Source organism: Oncorhynchus masou, chromosome 31 (assembly GCF_036934945.1).
Source record: "Oncorhynchus masou masou isolate Uvic2021 chromosome 31, UVic_Omas_1.1, whole genome shotgun sequence".
Taxonomy (NCBI): Eukaryota; Metazoa; Chordata; class Actinopteri; order Salmoniformes; family Salmonidae; genus Oncorhynchus; species Oncorhynchus masou.
The window spans coordinates 24,263,510-24,280,078 of NC_088242.1; the positions used below are offsets into that span (position 1 = coordinate 24,263,510).

The 16,569-nt window shown below is 43.5% G+C and overlaps 1 protein-coding gene across 2 annotated transcripts in view; it reads left to right on the top strand.

The window, feature by feature from the left end:
- The window catches only part of LOC135523607 (protein tweety homolog 2-like), a 113,181-nt gene that overhangs the window by 79,263 nt on the left and 17,349 nt on the right, over nucleotides 1–16,569 (top strand). For both annotated transcript variants that reach the window (XM_064950388.1, XM_064950389.1), the window contains exons 4-6: nucleotides 1,335–1,555; nucleotides 5,045–5,140; nucleotides 11,732–11,804. In XM_064950388.1, coding sequence (XP_064806460.1) covers nucleotides 1,335–1,555; nucleotides 5,045–5,140; nucleotides 11,732–11,804 — 390 coding nt within the window. The remainder of the gene's footprint in view (nucleotides 1–1,334; nucleotides 1,556–5,044; nucleotides 5,141–11,731; nucleotides 11,805–16,569) is intronic.

Sequence of the window (16,569 nt, forward strand, 5' to 3'; positions counted from 1 at the left end):
CTTTCACTTTCTTTCTTTCTTTCTTACTCTCCCCCTCACTTACTTTCTTTCGCCCTCTCAGATACTCTCTTTCTTTCTGGCTATCCCTTTCTGTCTCTCTCAATCTTAATTCCCTTTATTTCTCAATTACTCTCACTCTTTCTCTCTACCACCCCCCCTCCCGCTCTCCATATAGCCAAAGGCAATCTAGTGAGTGAGGAGTCCACGTATATTGAATACCAAACTATCTCATAACTTCCACCCAGCAGCCCCCCAGAACCAAAGCACATCGCTGTCCCCACCTCTACAAACACATAAACAATATGAGCGGTCTGTACGCCTGCTGAATGCCAAGTACCTAGGGCTAAATGGAAGCATTTATTGCCCCTTTTAATTATCAAATACCAAGATGTCACTGACTCTGAAAAACATTTCCCAGTCAACAACCCTCTCCCTGGAACTATGTTGTAATTAAGTGGGAAGCGAAGTGATAGTGTAATCCTGCTCCACATTGGGGTTGTGTCCCAATTAAATGGCACTGTATGTGCATTACTTTTGAACAGAGACCTATGGGCCCTGGTCAGTAATAGTGGTCTATATAGGGAATAGGGTGCCATTTTGGATGCAGTATTGGTACTCCTTTCATGTTATGTGTATTTGGCAAAGAGTGTCACAGAAAAATGTGAGTAGGAGGAAGTTTATAATTCTCTTGCTTGTTTGTTTAGTTGTTTGTTTCAAGGAGGCTGTTGCCCTGGTTGCTAAGCCTAATTTGCAGCAGTATGATTAGGCTGTTTAATTATGTAGAAAACCGTGTAGAGTTTATTTCTACATTAGCCTATAATTAAATGAGAAAATATACCACCGTGGTGACCCCAGAATAACAGAACAAAGTCATCCCTGGAGAACCAACGTCTACTGAATACCCTGTGCAAGTGACATTCTCCCACGTCATACTTTCGGGGCCTTTCCCCTAATCTTTTGAATGGGCTTGGCAAATATATCATCAAATTTGTGAAAACGTTGTAATTTAAGATATATCTGAAATGATATTAGTGTTTGTGGATCTGCTAGATGTCGTTTACGAAGTTCTTGCACTGAAGACCACCAAGGCCCATTGTCAAGCCTGCCCTGTAATACTCAGCTAAATCCGCTATGGGCCGTGGGCAAAAGTAGTGCACCAAATAGAGAACACAGTGTCATTTAGAATGCAATCTAACTATTGTTATTCATATGGAAGTTAATGGAGTATTCTGTGTACTCACACTAATCCTCCTCCTTCATCTTCTGCTCCTCCTCTTCTCCTTCTCCTCTCCTCCTTGCCTCTCCTCCTCTCTCTCTCTCCTCATCTCCTCCAGGTGACGGGCACCATGGGTAGCATGGAGAGTGGTCTGAAGCAGCACCTGGCGAGGCTGGATGAGATCTTCGCTACGCGGGGAGACTACGTACAGACCCTACGCTTCATGCAGCAGATGGCTGACAACGTCATCAAACAGTTGTTGGGCCTGCCTGACTGGGACATGGCTAAAGTAGACCTGGCCGCTGTCGCAGACCAGACCGCATACGTAGAGTACTACAGGTATAGACCAGACAAAACCACATATAGACCGTGTGTGTGTGCGTGCATGTTTGTGTAGGTGCGTTCGTGCTTGTGGGCGTGTGTAAGTGTTTGTGTGCGTGTGTGTGAGTTAATGAATGCTACCTCTTATCGGTAACCCATCTCACCCTGTGCTCTGCATGTTCAGATAGTTTTTACAACGTTTGCACAACAATAATACGACCTTATTGAGTTCAGATGAAAACATAGACCAGCTGAGAGCCTTCACATTCAGTGAGTTATTACTCATGTATCAAATTCCCTGTGATGGTGTTCAGCTTGACTCTAAATTTGGCTGAGATGCACACAGTAAGAGTGATCACTGAAGAGACAACAGGCACCAGGCACATGGTCCTACATCCTGTTTATACTGTACCCTCTTGAATGCCACAAGAGATGAGAGGGGGGAAGAGATTGAGGAGAGAGGGAGACTGTGATATGAGAGACAGACAGAGAGCGGAAGAGGAGTGATGGGAGAGAGAGAGAGAGAGAGAGAGAGAGAGAGAGAGGAGGAGAGCGAGAGAAGAAAGACAGAGAGAAACAGAAAGAGATTGAGAGAGTGAGAAGGAAGGGAGAGAGTAATGGACATAAGATGGGGTAGGGTTGGGGGGACATAGCCATAGCTTTCAGAGGATGAAATATTTATGCGAATGGATTTGAGCTCATCCATTATTAAATCATCTAGACTGGATCTGTTCCTACATGGGCTAAAGCCAGAGACCACTGACCACAGTTACAGCACTGCTTCTATTCTGTTCTGACTGGAGCAGATGCCTTCAGATGAGGGCACAGAACACACATCGTCAGTAAAAATTAAAGACATCAAGCACACAAATAGCCTACTCCATGTCTATTCATACACTGACACACACACACACAGTCACGCACGCACACACTCACTCACATACAGCCTACACCATGTCCATTCCTAAACTGACCAGACCTCAGCAGAAAATAATTGTATTTTGTAGTTTATTTTGAAAATGCCAACTTTTCAACTCCTCGTGGTAGTCGAATAAAGAGAATCAACTAAAGACAGGTATTTCCTTTGATATTCAAATACAGGTCTCAGAAAAACTATATTTTAAGGTATTTGAATATACGGTGCATTGGACAGTATTCAGACCCCTTGACTTTTTCTACATTTTGTTACGTTACAGCCTTATTCTGAAATGGATTCAATTGTTTTTTTCTCTCGTCAATCTACACACAAGACCCTATAATGAAAAGCTCAAAATGGGGACAGACAGACGCTACAAGCTTGGCACACCTGTATTTGGGGAATTTCTCCCATTCTTCTCTGCAGATCCTCTCAAGCTCTGTCAGGTTGGATGGGGAGTGTCGCTGCACATCTATTTTCACATCTCTCATGTCCCATCTCTGGCTGGGCCACTCAAGGGCATTCAGAGTCTTGTCCCAAAGCCACTCCTTCGTTATCTTGGCTGTGTGCTTAGGGTTGTTGTTCTGTTGGAAGGTGAACCTTTGCCCCAGTCGGAGGTCTTGAGCATTCTGGAGCAGGTTTCAATCAAGGATCTCTCTGTACTTTGCTCCATTAATCTTTCCCTCGATCCTGACTAGTCTCCCAGTTCCTACTGCTGAAAAACATCCCCACAGCATGATGCTGCCACCACCGTTCTTCATCGTAGGGATGGTGCCAGGTTTCCTCCAGACTTGACGCTTGGCATTCAGGCCAAATAGCTCAAATTTGGTTTCATCTGACCAGATAATCTTGTTTCTCATGGTCTGAGTCTTTAGGTGTCTTTTGGCAAACTCAAAGCAGGCTGTCATGTGCCTTTTCCGGAGGAGCGGCTTCCATCTGGCCACTACCATAAAGGGGTGATTGGTGGAGTGCTGCAGAGATGGTTGTCCTTCTGGAAGGTTCTCCCATCTCCGCAGAGGAACTCTGGAGCTCTGTCAGAATGACCATCGACCAAGGCCCCGATTGCTCAGGCAGTCAGCTCTAGGAAGAGTCTTGGTGGTTCCAAACTTCTTCCATTTAAGAATGATGGAGGCCACTGTGTTCTTGGGGACCTGCAATGCTGCAGAGATGTTTTGGTACCCTTTCCCAGATCTGTACCTTGACACAATTCTGTCTCTGCATTCTACAGACAAGTCCTTTGATCTCATGGCTTGGTCTTTGCTCTAACATGCACTGTCAACTGTGGGACCTTATATAGACAGATGTGTGCCTTTCCAAACCATGTCCAATCAATTGAATTTACCACCGAATGTAAGTTATTTGAAAACAAAAAATCTAACTAACTGATTGGATTAGTTTAGAAAATGTACTTTATTGTATGTTATTTATCTTTGTGTTGCATACGATTAATTAATTCATAAATCTATCCATATACATGCACAAACATAGATATTGAAACAAACTATTCTAAAAAATCTACCTGCAATAGAGCATGCTGGGAAATATGATAATGATGGGTGTGGTTTTGGTTCAAAGTGATGTGTTTGAGTTTCAGGCCCTCAAAATTAAGCCTTATGAAATACGTATTGTGTTAAATATATATTTTTTATATATAACATATTATTCACTTAGGATCTCACTTGGTGAAGTCTATAGGACACAAAAATGGATGAATGCAACAACCATGTCTCTGTCCTTAACAAATACAGTCATGGGTGGTACCTCTACAATTTACTCAAATAATGAATAATGCTTTACACTAAGCAGTGTTAATTTAACACTATTCTGGTGTTTATATGGGTCCACAGACTCAACACTTTCGGTGTTGATTTCACACTGTCAGTGTTCATTTGTTTGTGTTTTAACACTGGAATACTGGGCGCCTGTTCAAATATTTAAAAAGTAGTTGCTTTCTCAGATCTGTAGTCAAATCTCCAACGGAACTGTTTGTTCCACCAAAAATAGTGACTTTCTATGAAGCATATTTATATCCCAGGTCTGACACTGACATACACTCACACAAATATGTCCACATGTCCAACCAATCCTCCACTGACATACACAGAGACATCCAGTGTGATGTCTGACGGTATGCGTCCTATTGGGTTAACCAAAGGGTCCTAAGTGTCAGCCAGTCGTGTGTAAGCTAGGGACATGAGCCAGCCAGCTGACTCTCATTTGGGTTGCAACTTGGTTGGCTGCTCCCTCAGCTGAATCTGCACATTACTGTAACCATAGAAATAGAAGTACTAGCTCTGCACATTACTGTAACCATAGAAATAGAATTACTATAACAGTATTTCCATTCAAGTCAATGTTCTCTGGTGGGTGGAACGGCGGCCATATTGAATGTACCCATAGGAATAGGCAATGAATATACGATAAGGGAGTTATATTTCTGTTATATTTCTGTGACTGTAACACTGTCATTCTCTCTGACGTTTAGGACCTAGGTGCCTCACCTACCTGCTGCTACTGATCCTAGATCTGTTACGCTGTTTCTCTGACTCACTGACAGACTGACTCTCTGTCATTCTCCCTCTGTCCTCTAGGTGGCTCACCTACCTGCTGCTACTGATCCTAGATCTGGTCATCTGTCTGGCGGCTTGCCTGGGCCTGGCCAAGCAGTCTCGCTGGCTGCTGACCACGTGAGTAGCCTACTGCTCCTATTTCTGTTCTGTTCAATTCTTTACTATATTGTTTGGTCTGTCGATGCACTTGATTGAATTGGCTGCTTGGAGATTTGCCATGCTCATTTCCAAGAAATATACATTTGTGGTTGATTGAATTGACTTGGAGTCGTGCCATAACTGCCATTTCAAGAACCCCCCCACAGAATTTCAGGAGTGTTACTTGACCTGTGTTATGCGTCTTACATAACTTACATGAATTACAAATGCACTTGACTGAAATGGAAAAGGGAAGCCTTTTTTCTTTCTCACAGCCCGGTCTGGAATAGCTTGAATTATTTAGTTCTTCGTTTGTTGTGTGAAACTGTTTCAAGCAGTGGTAGGGAAGCAGGAGAGCAACCAACTTTTTGAAGGGATATGTTGAAGCGAGAGAATTTCTATGAAATATAAAATAATTACTAAATGTACATCTTCACACACATACAACCTCCCATCTCATCTCAGTATCTATAGTCATCAATAACGATTTCCACTATAAGTACTCCAGCTCCTGCTGTACTGTGAGAGGGATTCCACAGGGCATGTAATGCATCACTCTGTGCACACACACACACACACACACACACACACACACACACACACACACACACACACACACACACACACACACACACACACACACACACACACACACACACACACACACACACACACACACACACACACACACACACACACACACACACAGCATACAGTAAGCATGTACTCATCCAGTCCCTCTGTGCTCCATGCTCACCCATGCGCATAGCTCCCTGTCTCTTTCCATCAGTCATTTGGGCTGAGAACCAGGCTTATATTATATCCTCAACCAACAGCCCCTTAACACACACACTTCAATGAGTCAGTGAGTCAGGCCTCCCAGGGGAGTTTCGATCCATTCCATTCCACTAGGCATTTTACACATTTGAGATTAATTACAGTTGTGAAGGCCTGCTTGTGGGGTTTATGATGTGTGAACGGAAGTTCTTGTGGGCATCAACCCTATTCTTGGTGCCCGGGGATAGAGAGAGGAGAACTTTAGGTAGCACACAGCACCTATGTTTGTGGGGCCTAGCTGTGCAGAATATCCCAAATGGCACCCTATTTCCTATATACGTAGTGCAATAATGGGACGGGCATTTTAAATAATTTTACTATTCGAATAATATAATAATATCGTATGTCCGGATAGTCTAAAAACATGTTTTTTTGTGACAATGTTTAAACTTGGACACCTGTTTGCTGCGCAGACTCAGAAGAGACGGTACACAATGTAGCAGGGTGGGGATGGCAGGGGCTGGTGGTTTTTCATTTTTACATTTCACCTTTATTTAACCAGGTAGGCCAGTTGAGAACAAGTTGTCATTTACAACTGCTACTTGGCCAAGATAAAGCAAAGCAGTGTGACAAAAAGAACAACACAGAGTTACACATGGGATAAACAAACGTACAGTCAATAACACAATAGAAAAATCTGTATACAGCGTGTGCAAATTAATAAGTAAGGAGGTAAGGCAATAAATAGGCCATAGCGGCAAAGTAATTACAATTTAGCAATAAACACTGGAGTGATATATGTGCAGATGAGGATGTGCAAGTAGAAATACTGGTGTGCAAAAGGGTAGAAAAACAAAAACAATTATGGGGTGAGGTAGGTAGTTGGTTGGATGGGTTATTTACAGATGGGCTGTGTACAGCTGCAGCGGTTGGTAAGCTGCTCTGACAGCTGATGCTTAAAGTTAGTGAGGGAGATATAAGTCTCCAACTTCAGTGATTTTTGCAATTCGTTCCAGTCATTGGCAGCAGAGAACTGGAAGGAAAGGCGGCCGAAGAGGGTGTTGTCTTTGGGGGTGACCAGTGAAATATACCTGCTGGAGCTCGTGCTACGGGTGGGTTTTGCTATGGTGACCAGTGAGCTGAGATAAGGCGGAGCTTTACCTAGTAAAGTCTTGTAGATGACCTGGAGCCAGTGGGTTTGGCGACGAATATGTAGCGAGGACCAGCCAACGAGAGCATACAGATAGCAGTGGTGGGGAGTATATGGGGCTTTGGTGACAAAACAGATGGCACTGTGATAGACTGCATCCAATTTGCTGAGTAGAGTGTTGGAGGCTATTTTGTAAATGACATTCATTTTGGATTGGAGATGCTTAATATGAGTCTGAAAGGAGAGTTTACAGTCTAGCCAGATACCTAGGTATTTATAGTTGTCGACATATTCTAAGTCAGAACCGTCCAGAGTAGTGATGCCAGTCGGGCGGGCGGGTGCTGGCAGCGATTGGTTTAAGAGCATGCATTTTGTTTTATTAGCATTTATGAGCAGTTGGAGGCCAATGAAGGAGTATTGTATGGCATTGAAGCTTGTTTGGAGGTTTGTTAACACAGTGTCCAAAGAAGGGTCAGATGTATACAGAATGGTTGGCTGCGTAGAGGTGGATCAAGGAATCGCCCGCAGCAAGCGCGACATCATTGATATAAACATAAAAAAGAGTTGGCCCGAGAAGTGAACCCTTTGGCACCCCCATAGAGACTGTCAGAGGTCCGGACAACAGGCCCTCCAATTTGACACACTGAACTCTCACTGAGAAGTAGTTAGTGAACCAGGCGAGGCAGTCATTAGAGAAAGCAAGGCTGTTGAGTCTGCCGATAAGAATGCAGTGATTGACAGAGTCGAAAGCCCTGGCCAGGTTGATGAAGACGGCTGCACAGTACTGTCTTTTATCGATGGCAGTTATGATATCGTTTAGGACCTTGAGACCAGCTCGGAAACCGGATTGCATAGCGGAGAAGGTACGGTGGGATTCTAAATTGTCGATGATCTGTTTGTTCACTTGGCTTTCGAAGACTTTAGAAAGGCATAACAGGAAGGATATAGGTCTGTAACAGTTTTGGTCTTGAGTGCCTCGCCTTTGAAGAGGGGGATGACCATGGAATGAGTGCTGCAGGATGCAAATTTCAGTTTGAATCTGACTGTGTATATTGGTTCCTAACTTCCCTGAAAAGTTGCATATCGCGGGGACTATTCGATGCTAGTGCAATACGCCACAGGATGTTTTTGTGCTGGTCAAGGGCAGTCACGTCTGGAGTGAACCAAGGGCTACATTTTTTGAATGGGGCATGCTTATTTAAGATGGTGAGGAAAGCACTTTTAAAGAACAACCAGGCATCCTCTACTGACGGGATGAGGTCAATATCCTTGCAGGATACCCGGGCTTTGAACCGCATCACAATAGACATGCCAAACAGGAGATGTATAAATATATATATATCATTAATGCAATTTCAATGTTTGAGTTGCTTTGTGTATCACCAATTTTGTAGTGATGGGAAAACAAAGCTTCCTGAGGCATTGAGCATTTCCAGCCAAATTTGTCGATAATAGGTTATTTACATGAGCCTTTGATCAACACATTGTACACCAGTGGCACCTGCTGGTCAAAATAATTTAGCGTTAGCCAAATTATTATAGATAACGTCGCACACACCGTAGCGCGTGCACAGGGTAGCCTTTTTGTCTTCTACTGAAACCAATAGCAAACCAATCAGGTGGTTGTTCAACAAAGTAAAACTTTGGATGTTATTGATCACGGGGCGGCAGGGTAGACTAGTGGTTAGAGCGTTGGACTAGTAACCGGAAGATTGCGAGTTCAAACTCCCAAGCTGACAAGGTACAAATCTGTCATTCTGCCCCTGAACAGGCAGTTAACCCACTGTGCCCAGGCCATCATTGAAAATAAGAATTTGTTCTTAACTGACTTGCCTGGTTAAATAAAGGTTAAAAGGTCAAAAATAAAAAAACAACTTGCGTCTGATAAAGTGATGCAAGCATCTGCACACTGCTTCGAAGTAAAATGCTTAGCGGTTTTGATGCATGCTCCGGTATAAACCGTATCACCACACATTTTCTTGAGATGATTTTACTGCAACACTGCTCATTACATCCAAGTTTCTTAACATAGGAGTTGCAAAGAGCTTTCTGTCAAGGTGAGCTCATGAATATCGGCTCCCCACCCACTCAGCCTGTTTGTACCTTTTCATAGTTTTTGAGCATATCAATCCCCAGAAATATTATCGTGATGTTTCTGGCAATTTTACATGGGAATCAGAATGACTGTTCAAGCCCTTTAAATATTCACATTTTAATGATAACATATTCACTTGAAGTCTTTGGACTGAAACTGGATGTATGCAATGAGCATGTCTCAGTCACTAACAAATTCATTCATGGTAACTCTACAATTCACTCGAAAGGAAAGGCATTCTGGGAAATATTCAAATTGCAACTAAAGCTTTACACTTAGCAGTGTGTTAATTCAACAATATTCAGTATCTAGACAGGTCCGCACTTTCATTGTTAATTTAACACGGGGGAATTTGTTGTGTAGAACCAGCTGACCTGCTTTTCTCTATGATTTGACTATTAGATGTTTTTAAAATAGTTTAACCATGTTAAAATGAGAGTTCAGTTCACGTAACAGGGTTGACCTTAAAATGAGGGACAGACGTAAATTAATCACTAATCACATGACATAAATAATCATCTTCAGAAATGACTGAGTCAAAGCAGCAAAATAACTTGGGGGATTAAGAATTTTGGGGATTAAGTGGGGCACACGTCATAAAAACTAGATTCAAAAGTTTGTTGTTTTAGTACATTAAGAATTTCCAATGTCATGATATATCCTTGTGTGTAGCAATGTCACATGTGTAATTTGATTTAATTGAGACAAATCTATTTGATTGTTAAAATGGGCCTATGATTTCCTTTAAAAAAAAAAGTGTACTCTTGCAAGTATTCTAATACTGACGTCCGTTCAGATATTTCAATATTCAAATAACCATGCCTGCCCATCCCTATATAGCACTATATAGAGAATAGGGTACCATTAGGACACAACCCAGAGCTACCCTCTCTCTGTGTTGGTGTGTGTGTGCATCAGGCTTTATGTTTATGTCTTGTTTATGTATCTGTCTATGCATGTAATGAACCACCCAGGCTTCATCTGCCACTGCCCCAGTCCCTGCTCCTTCTCATAGATCAGTGATCTGCCTGCCTGAGCACAAAAGCCAATGGTAGCTAGATTGATTTGAAGCTGACTTGGCGGCCCGGGGTTGTGTGGCCTGGACTTACGTGGTGTAGTGTTGTTTGTTCAATAAAGGCACGCTGGGTTATTATTTCTGCCGACTGGGTCACCCAGAGCACACACACACACACTCTGTCTCTCGCTCACTTTAATTGAGGCCTCCATGGCCCAGTGGACCCACATAACCACTCATTAAGCACTTACAGTACAGTAGGGCAGAGCGGGCACCTATCCTTCCACACCACTGACTTCAACCACCCACCGTAGTTCCCAGAGGTCATACGCACACACAGCCTGTGTAGCCCCCCAGTGTGCAGACACACAAACACACACACACAAATCAGAGAACATACACCGCTGTTATGCTCTTGAGGAAGACCCTTGATTATGGATTTTATTGCACATATATTCAACTTTTCTCATGGGCTATACAGTAAATGGCTGTCAAAGCTGCATATTCTCAACTCACAAATAAGACTACTACTGTTAATAATGAACTCCTTCTTTATCATTCTGACTGTGCTCACAAACTGTCCTGACAGACAACGACCCTGGCTTCTCTTCTCACACGTCAATGCAAACACAGGAAGTGAGAGGACGGGTGTGTGAGAGAGAGAAGGGTCGTACAGCTGTGGGAACTCACAATGCCAATTATGCTGCCAGTTGTGGATTGGATTAGTAGGAGAGCTGTGATGTGTTATGACCTGAATGATGCACACCACACACACACACACACACACACACACACACACACACACACACACACACACACACACACACACACACACACACACACACACACACACACACACACACACACACACACACACACACACACACACACGTACACAGACACGGCTCAGAGAGACAAATAGGCTGATTGTATTCCTAATCACTTACCGCACACATTCATATTGCATGTGATGAGAGAGGTGGCTGGACAACTCAACACTAGTCCATTTCATTTTCTTGGAAATATTGTGGTAATTTATGATTGGACCCAATGAGTATTGATCCCCTTGCATGCATATGTAGATTATGTGAAATAGCTAGCCAACTAGCGGTTCATGCTAGCAGTGTTGGTGATGTCACTCTCTCAAAAGCAATGCATGTCTGTCCATGGGGGGGGGCGTTTTAGAAGAGAGCAGGGAGGATGAATGTTCCATTGCCTGCATCATGTACTCGTAAAGAGGCTGTTATCGACTGGAGGACAACAGAGATGACGCACCCTGACATCTTACCTCCTGTTCATACGCTGTTCACTACAGAGAATTCTCAGTCTCCAGAGAGAGGCCTTTGACCTTTTTGTTGTATGACTGACAAGGCAGAGTGAAAGCCCAATCAGATAATGACATCATCATCTTTGATTCTCACATCCTTGATGACCACAGATTTCTAATGTTTTGTGACCAGTATTATAGTTATTCTAGTGTGTTATTAATAGTGTTATATACCCACAATTCTGTCTCTCTGTGTGTCCCTGCAGGATGATGGTGTTTGGGGTGCTGACATTGATCCTGAGCTGGGCGTCTCTGGGAGTTGACCTTGCCGCAGCTGTGGTGAGTGACTGTGACTCCAAGGCCTGTGTCCCAAATGGAACCGAATACAGTGCATTCGGAAAGTATTCAGACCCCTGCACTATTTCCACATTTTGTCATCAAATTTATTTATGAAGCCCTTTTTACATTAGCTGAAGTCACAAAGTGCTATACAGAAACCCAGCCTAAAACCCCAAACAGCAAGCAATGCAGATGTAGAAGAAAGTTGACTAGGAAAACCTCCCTAGAAATGCAGGAACCGAGGAAGAAACCTCGAGAGGAACCAGGCTCTGAGGGGTGGCCAGTCCTCTTCTGGCTGTGCTGGGTTGAGATTATAACAGTACATAGCCAAAAGTTTCAAACGTTCATAGATGACCAGCAGGGTCAAATAATAATAATAATCACAGTGGTTGTAGACAGTGCAGCAGGTCAGCACCTCATGAGTAAATGTCAGTTGGCTTTTCATAGCCGAGCATTCAGAGTTAAAAACAGCAGGTGCTGTAGAGAGAGAGAGAGAGAGAGTGGACAGCAGGTCCGGGACAAGGTAGCACGTCCGGTGAAAAGGTCAGGATTTCATAGCCGGAGGCAGAACAGTTGAAACTGGAGCAGCAGCACGACCAGGTGGACTGGGGACAGCAAGTAGTCATCAGGCCATGTAGTACTGAGGCATGGTCTCAGGGCTCAGGTCCTCCGGGAGGGGAGGGAGAGAGAATTAGAGGGAGCATACTTAAATTAACACAGGACACCGATAAGACAGGAGAAATACTCCAGATATAATAGACTGTACCCTAGCCCCTCGACACAAACTATTGCAGCATAAATACTGGAGGCTGAGACAGGAGGGGTCGGGAGACACTGTGGCCCTGTCCGACGATACCCCCGGGCAGGGCCAACCAGGAAGAATATAACTTTGCCAAAGCACAGCCCCACACCACAAGAGGGATATCTTCAACCACCAACGTACTACCCTGAGACAAGGCCGAGTCTAGCCGAGTATAGTACCAGTCAAAAGTTTGGATACAACTACTCATTCAAGAGTTTTTCTTTATTTTTACTGTAACACATATGGAATCATGTAGTAACCAAAATACTGTTAAACAAATCAAAATATATTTTAGATTCTTCAAAGTAGCCACCCTTTGCCTTGATGACAGCTTTGCACACTCTTGGCATTCTCTCAACCAGCTTCATGAGGAATTGCTTTTCCAACAGTCTTGAAGGAGTTCCCATATATGCTGAGCACTTGTTGGCTGCTTTTCCTTCACTCTGTGGTCCAACTCATCCCAAACCATCTCAGTTGGGTTGAGGTCAGGTGATTGTGCAGGCCAGGTCATCTGATGCAGCACTCCATTACTCTGCTTGGTCAAATTGCCCTTACACGGACAGATTTCCACCTGTCTAATGTCTATTGCTTGTGTTTCTTGGCCCAAGCAAGTCTCTTCTTATTATTGGTGTCCTTTAGTAGTGGTTTCTTTGCAGCAATTTGACCATGAAGGTCTGATTCACGCAGTCTCCTCTGAACAGTTGATGTTGAGATGTGTCTGTTACTTGAAGCATGTATTTGGGCTACAATCTGAGTGGCAGTTAACTCTAATGAACTTATCCTCTGCAGCAAAGGTAACTCTAGTTCTTCCTTTCCTGGGGTGGTTTTTGTTTTTTTGCGACTGCACTTGAAGGATCTTTTAACCTCTCTGGGATATGTGGGATGGTAGTGTCCCAACTCGCCAACAGCCAGTGAAAGTGCAGGGCGCCAAATTCAAAAATCTCATAATTAAAATTCCTCAAGTATTTTACACCGTTTTAAAGATAAAACTCTTGTTAATCCAGCCACAGTGTCTGATTTCAAAAAGGCTTTACAGCGAAAGCACCACAAACGATTATGTTAGATCACCACCAAGTCACAGAGAGGAGTTACAAAAAGCCCAAATAGAGATAAAATTAATCACTATGTTCAGTAGTTCTAAAACATGCAGTGATTTTGCAGAGAGCCACATCAATTTACAGAAATACTCATCATAAATGTTGATAAAAAAACAAGTGTTATACATGGAATTAGAGATATACTTCTCCTTAATGCAACCGCTGTCTCAGATTTCAAAAACACTTTACTTCACGGAGAAAGTAAACCATGCAATAATCTGAGTACAGCGTTCAGACAACAAAGCATATTTGCAATGTTTTTTTAAGACCTCTACAATCTGCCCTGTCATGCTGTCAATTAACTTCTGGGCCACTTTCTGACTGATGGCAGCCCATTCTTGCATAATCAATGCTTGGAGTTTGTCAGAATTTGTGTTTTTTTTTGTCCACCCGCCTCTTGAGGATTCAAGAGAAGTTGACAAGTTCTCAATGGGATTAAGGTCTGGGGAGTTTCCTGGCCATGGACCCAAAATATCGTTGTTTTGTTCCCCGAGCCACTTAGTTATCACTTTTGCCTTATGGCAAGGTGCTCCATCGTGCTGGAAAAGGCATTGTACGTCACCAAACTGTTCCTGGATGGTTGTGAGAAGCATGGCATATGATTCACACCGTTTCCATGCTCATCAAACCATTCAGAGAGCATTCATGCCTTGTGGGGGGGGGGGGGGCATAGCCATGGTAGCCAAAATAATGGCCTGCCCAGCATTTTTAAACATGACTCTAAGCAGGAACCACACCTGTATGGAAGCACCTGCTTTCAATATACTTTGTCTCCCTCATTTACTCAAGTGGTTTCATTATTTTGGCAGTTATGATATGATAATGGGCCTACATATACAGCAGTCTTCACTCTGTCCAGCTTGTTAACAGTCGTCGAAAAAAATCTATGTATAGAGGACCATTTTTTGCCCCTATGGGCCCTGATCAAAAGTTGTGCACTATGTAGGGAATAGCGTGCAATTTCTGAAACAACTCAAGACCATGTCTATGTCCATATCCAACTGTTACTGCTACTGTGCTAATCAATTCTTACCATGGCTGACAGCTAAGACGAATTGCTTTGGGGCCATGATTGTTCACACTCACTTTGAAAGTGTGTCTGTCTTTGTGTGCCTGTGCGAGTCTGAGAGAAATCACATTAAATAGCTTTCCGTCAGAAGTCCTGAGGGATATGCCTTCATATATGCTCTGAATACATAACCACAACGTGTTCACATAAAGCCATAATGCATTTACATAGACAATTACTACTGCTGTCTAAAAAAGTGTCATTGGATGCCTGTGTCTTGGATCAGATTAAACCAGGTATGAAAAGATATTGAGGAGAAAGAGTTAGAGAGAATAGGGCAGCAGGAAAAGGAGGAGAAACCAGGTTACATTTAGTTACCAGAGGTTTGAAATCTGAAGGTTATTGGTGCCTACCCTTGTTTCATCCTTCATCCTCCTGGGAACTAGTCCCTCTCTCTCCTGAAGGTTTTGATCATCACTACCTATCAGCTGTGAATTAACTTAATATAACTCAACCCCATAACTACTACTAAACAGCTGTTACAGTAACCAGTAAACCAGATCATGAGTCATCATTTATAAAACCAACTGGTCAATGATGTTATGTCAGGGATTATGTGATGAATGATGGTCCTATCCGGGTCTTGAAATTCCATCACATCTCAAATGAGAGCGATTACTCATATGACTGTATCTCTGTTTATATCCTGGAGAATCTGAATGCATGTGAATTTCTGGTTTGAATACAGGAAGATGAATAGATGCTGCTGTGTTTGAGTCACCACATGCCTCAGGCTCGTCGTGTTCCCTTTCTCTTTAGTTTGTTTGTTGTTGTTCCCCCCAGATTTGACTTGGGGCTGTGGATCATGGAAAATGCATTGTGCATAAGGCAAAGGGCTAGTTGCTGAACGCAGGCTACAATCCAACTGAAAGATTCAAAGTCAATATTGCATGTTTTATTTTAGGCTGTAGTTTAGGTTGAGACTTCAAGGCTGGGTTTGATCATACATGCACGTACGCACACATACGCACACACACACACACACAGCTCATTTAACTGGGCCACACCATGCAGCCAGGCCTGGATACAGCAGCTCATAGCTTTCTATGATATCTACAGTGCCTACGCTGCTTCCTCTCAATGAGGTGTTAATATAATACCATTTTTTAAATTTAACTAAACAAGTCAGTTTAGAACAAATTCTTATTTTCAATGACAGCCTACCCCGGCCAAATCCTAACAGTGCTGGACCAATTATGCGCCGACCTATGGGACTCCAGGAGTTAAGGACCAAAGGCTCCTTAACAGCTTCTACCCCCAAGCCATACGACTGCTGAACAATTACTCAAATGGCCACCAGACTATTACATTGACCAAAACCATACGTTTTTTCATTTTTATTTTTGTATCATCATCATCTTTAAAATGAACAAGACAAAACAAACATTCAGATAGGATGATGGGGACAATTTCAGTGAAAAACACAAGAGGGCAACAGTACTTGTGCAAAGTTTCAGACTGATAACTTCCAAAATGAGTGTGCTACATGACATTTATCATGAAGTCACCCAGGTGTCCCACACAAGTAGCCCAAATGTACCGGGACAGAGGGGCAGCTCGGGACAGAGGGGCAACTCTGGGCTGAGGGGCTTTTGCGCCTCTGGGCTGAGGGGCTCTGGCGCCTCAGACTCCGGCGGCAGAGCCGGACAGGCGGGAGGCTCCGGCGGCAGCGCGGGACAGGCGGGAGGCTCCGGCGGCAGCGCGGGACAGGCAGGACCACCTGCAGGGAGGAGACAGAGACAGCCTGGTGCGTGGGGCTGCCACAGGAACCACCAGGCTGGGGAGACCTTCAGGAGG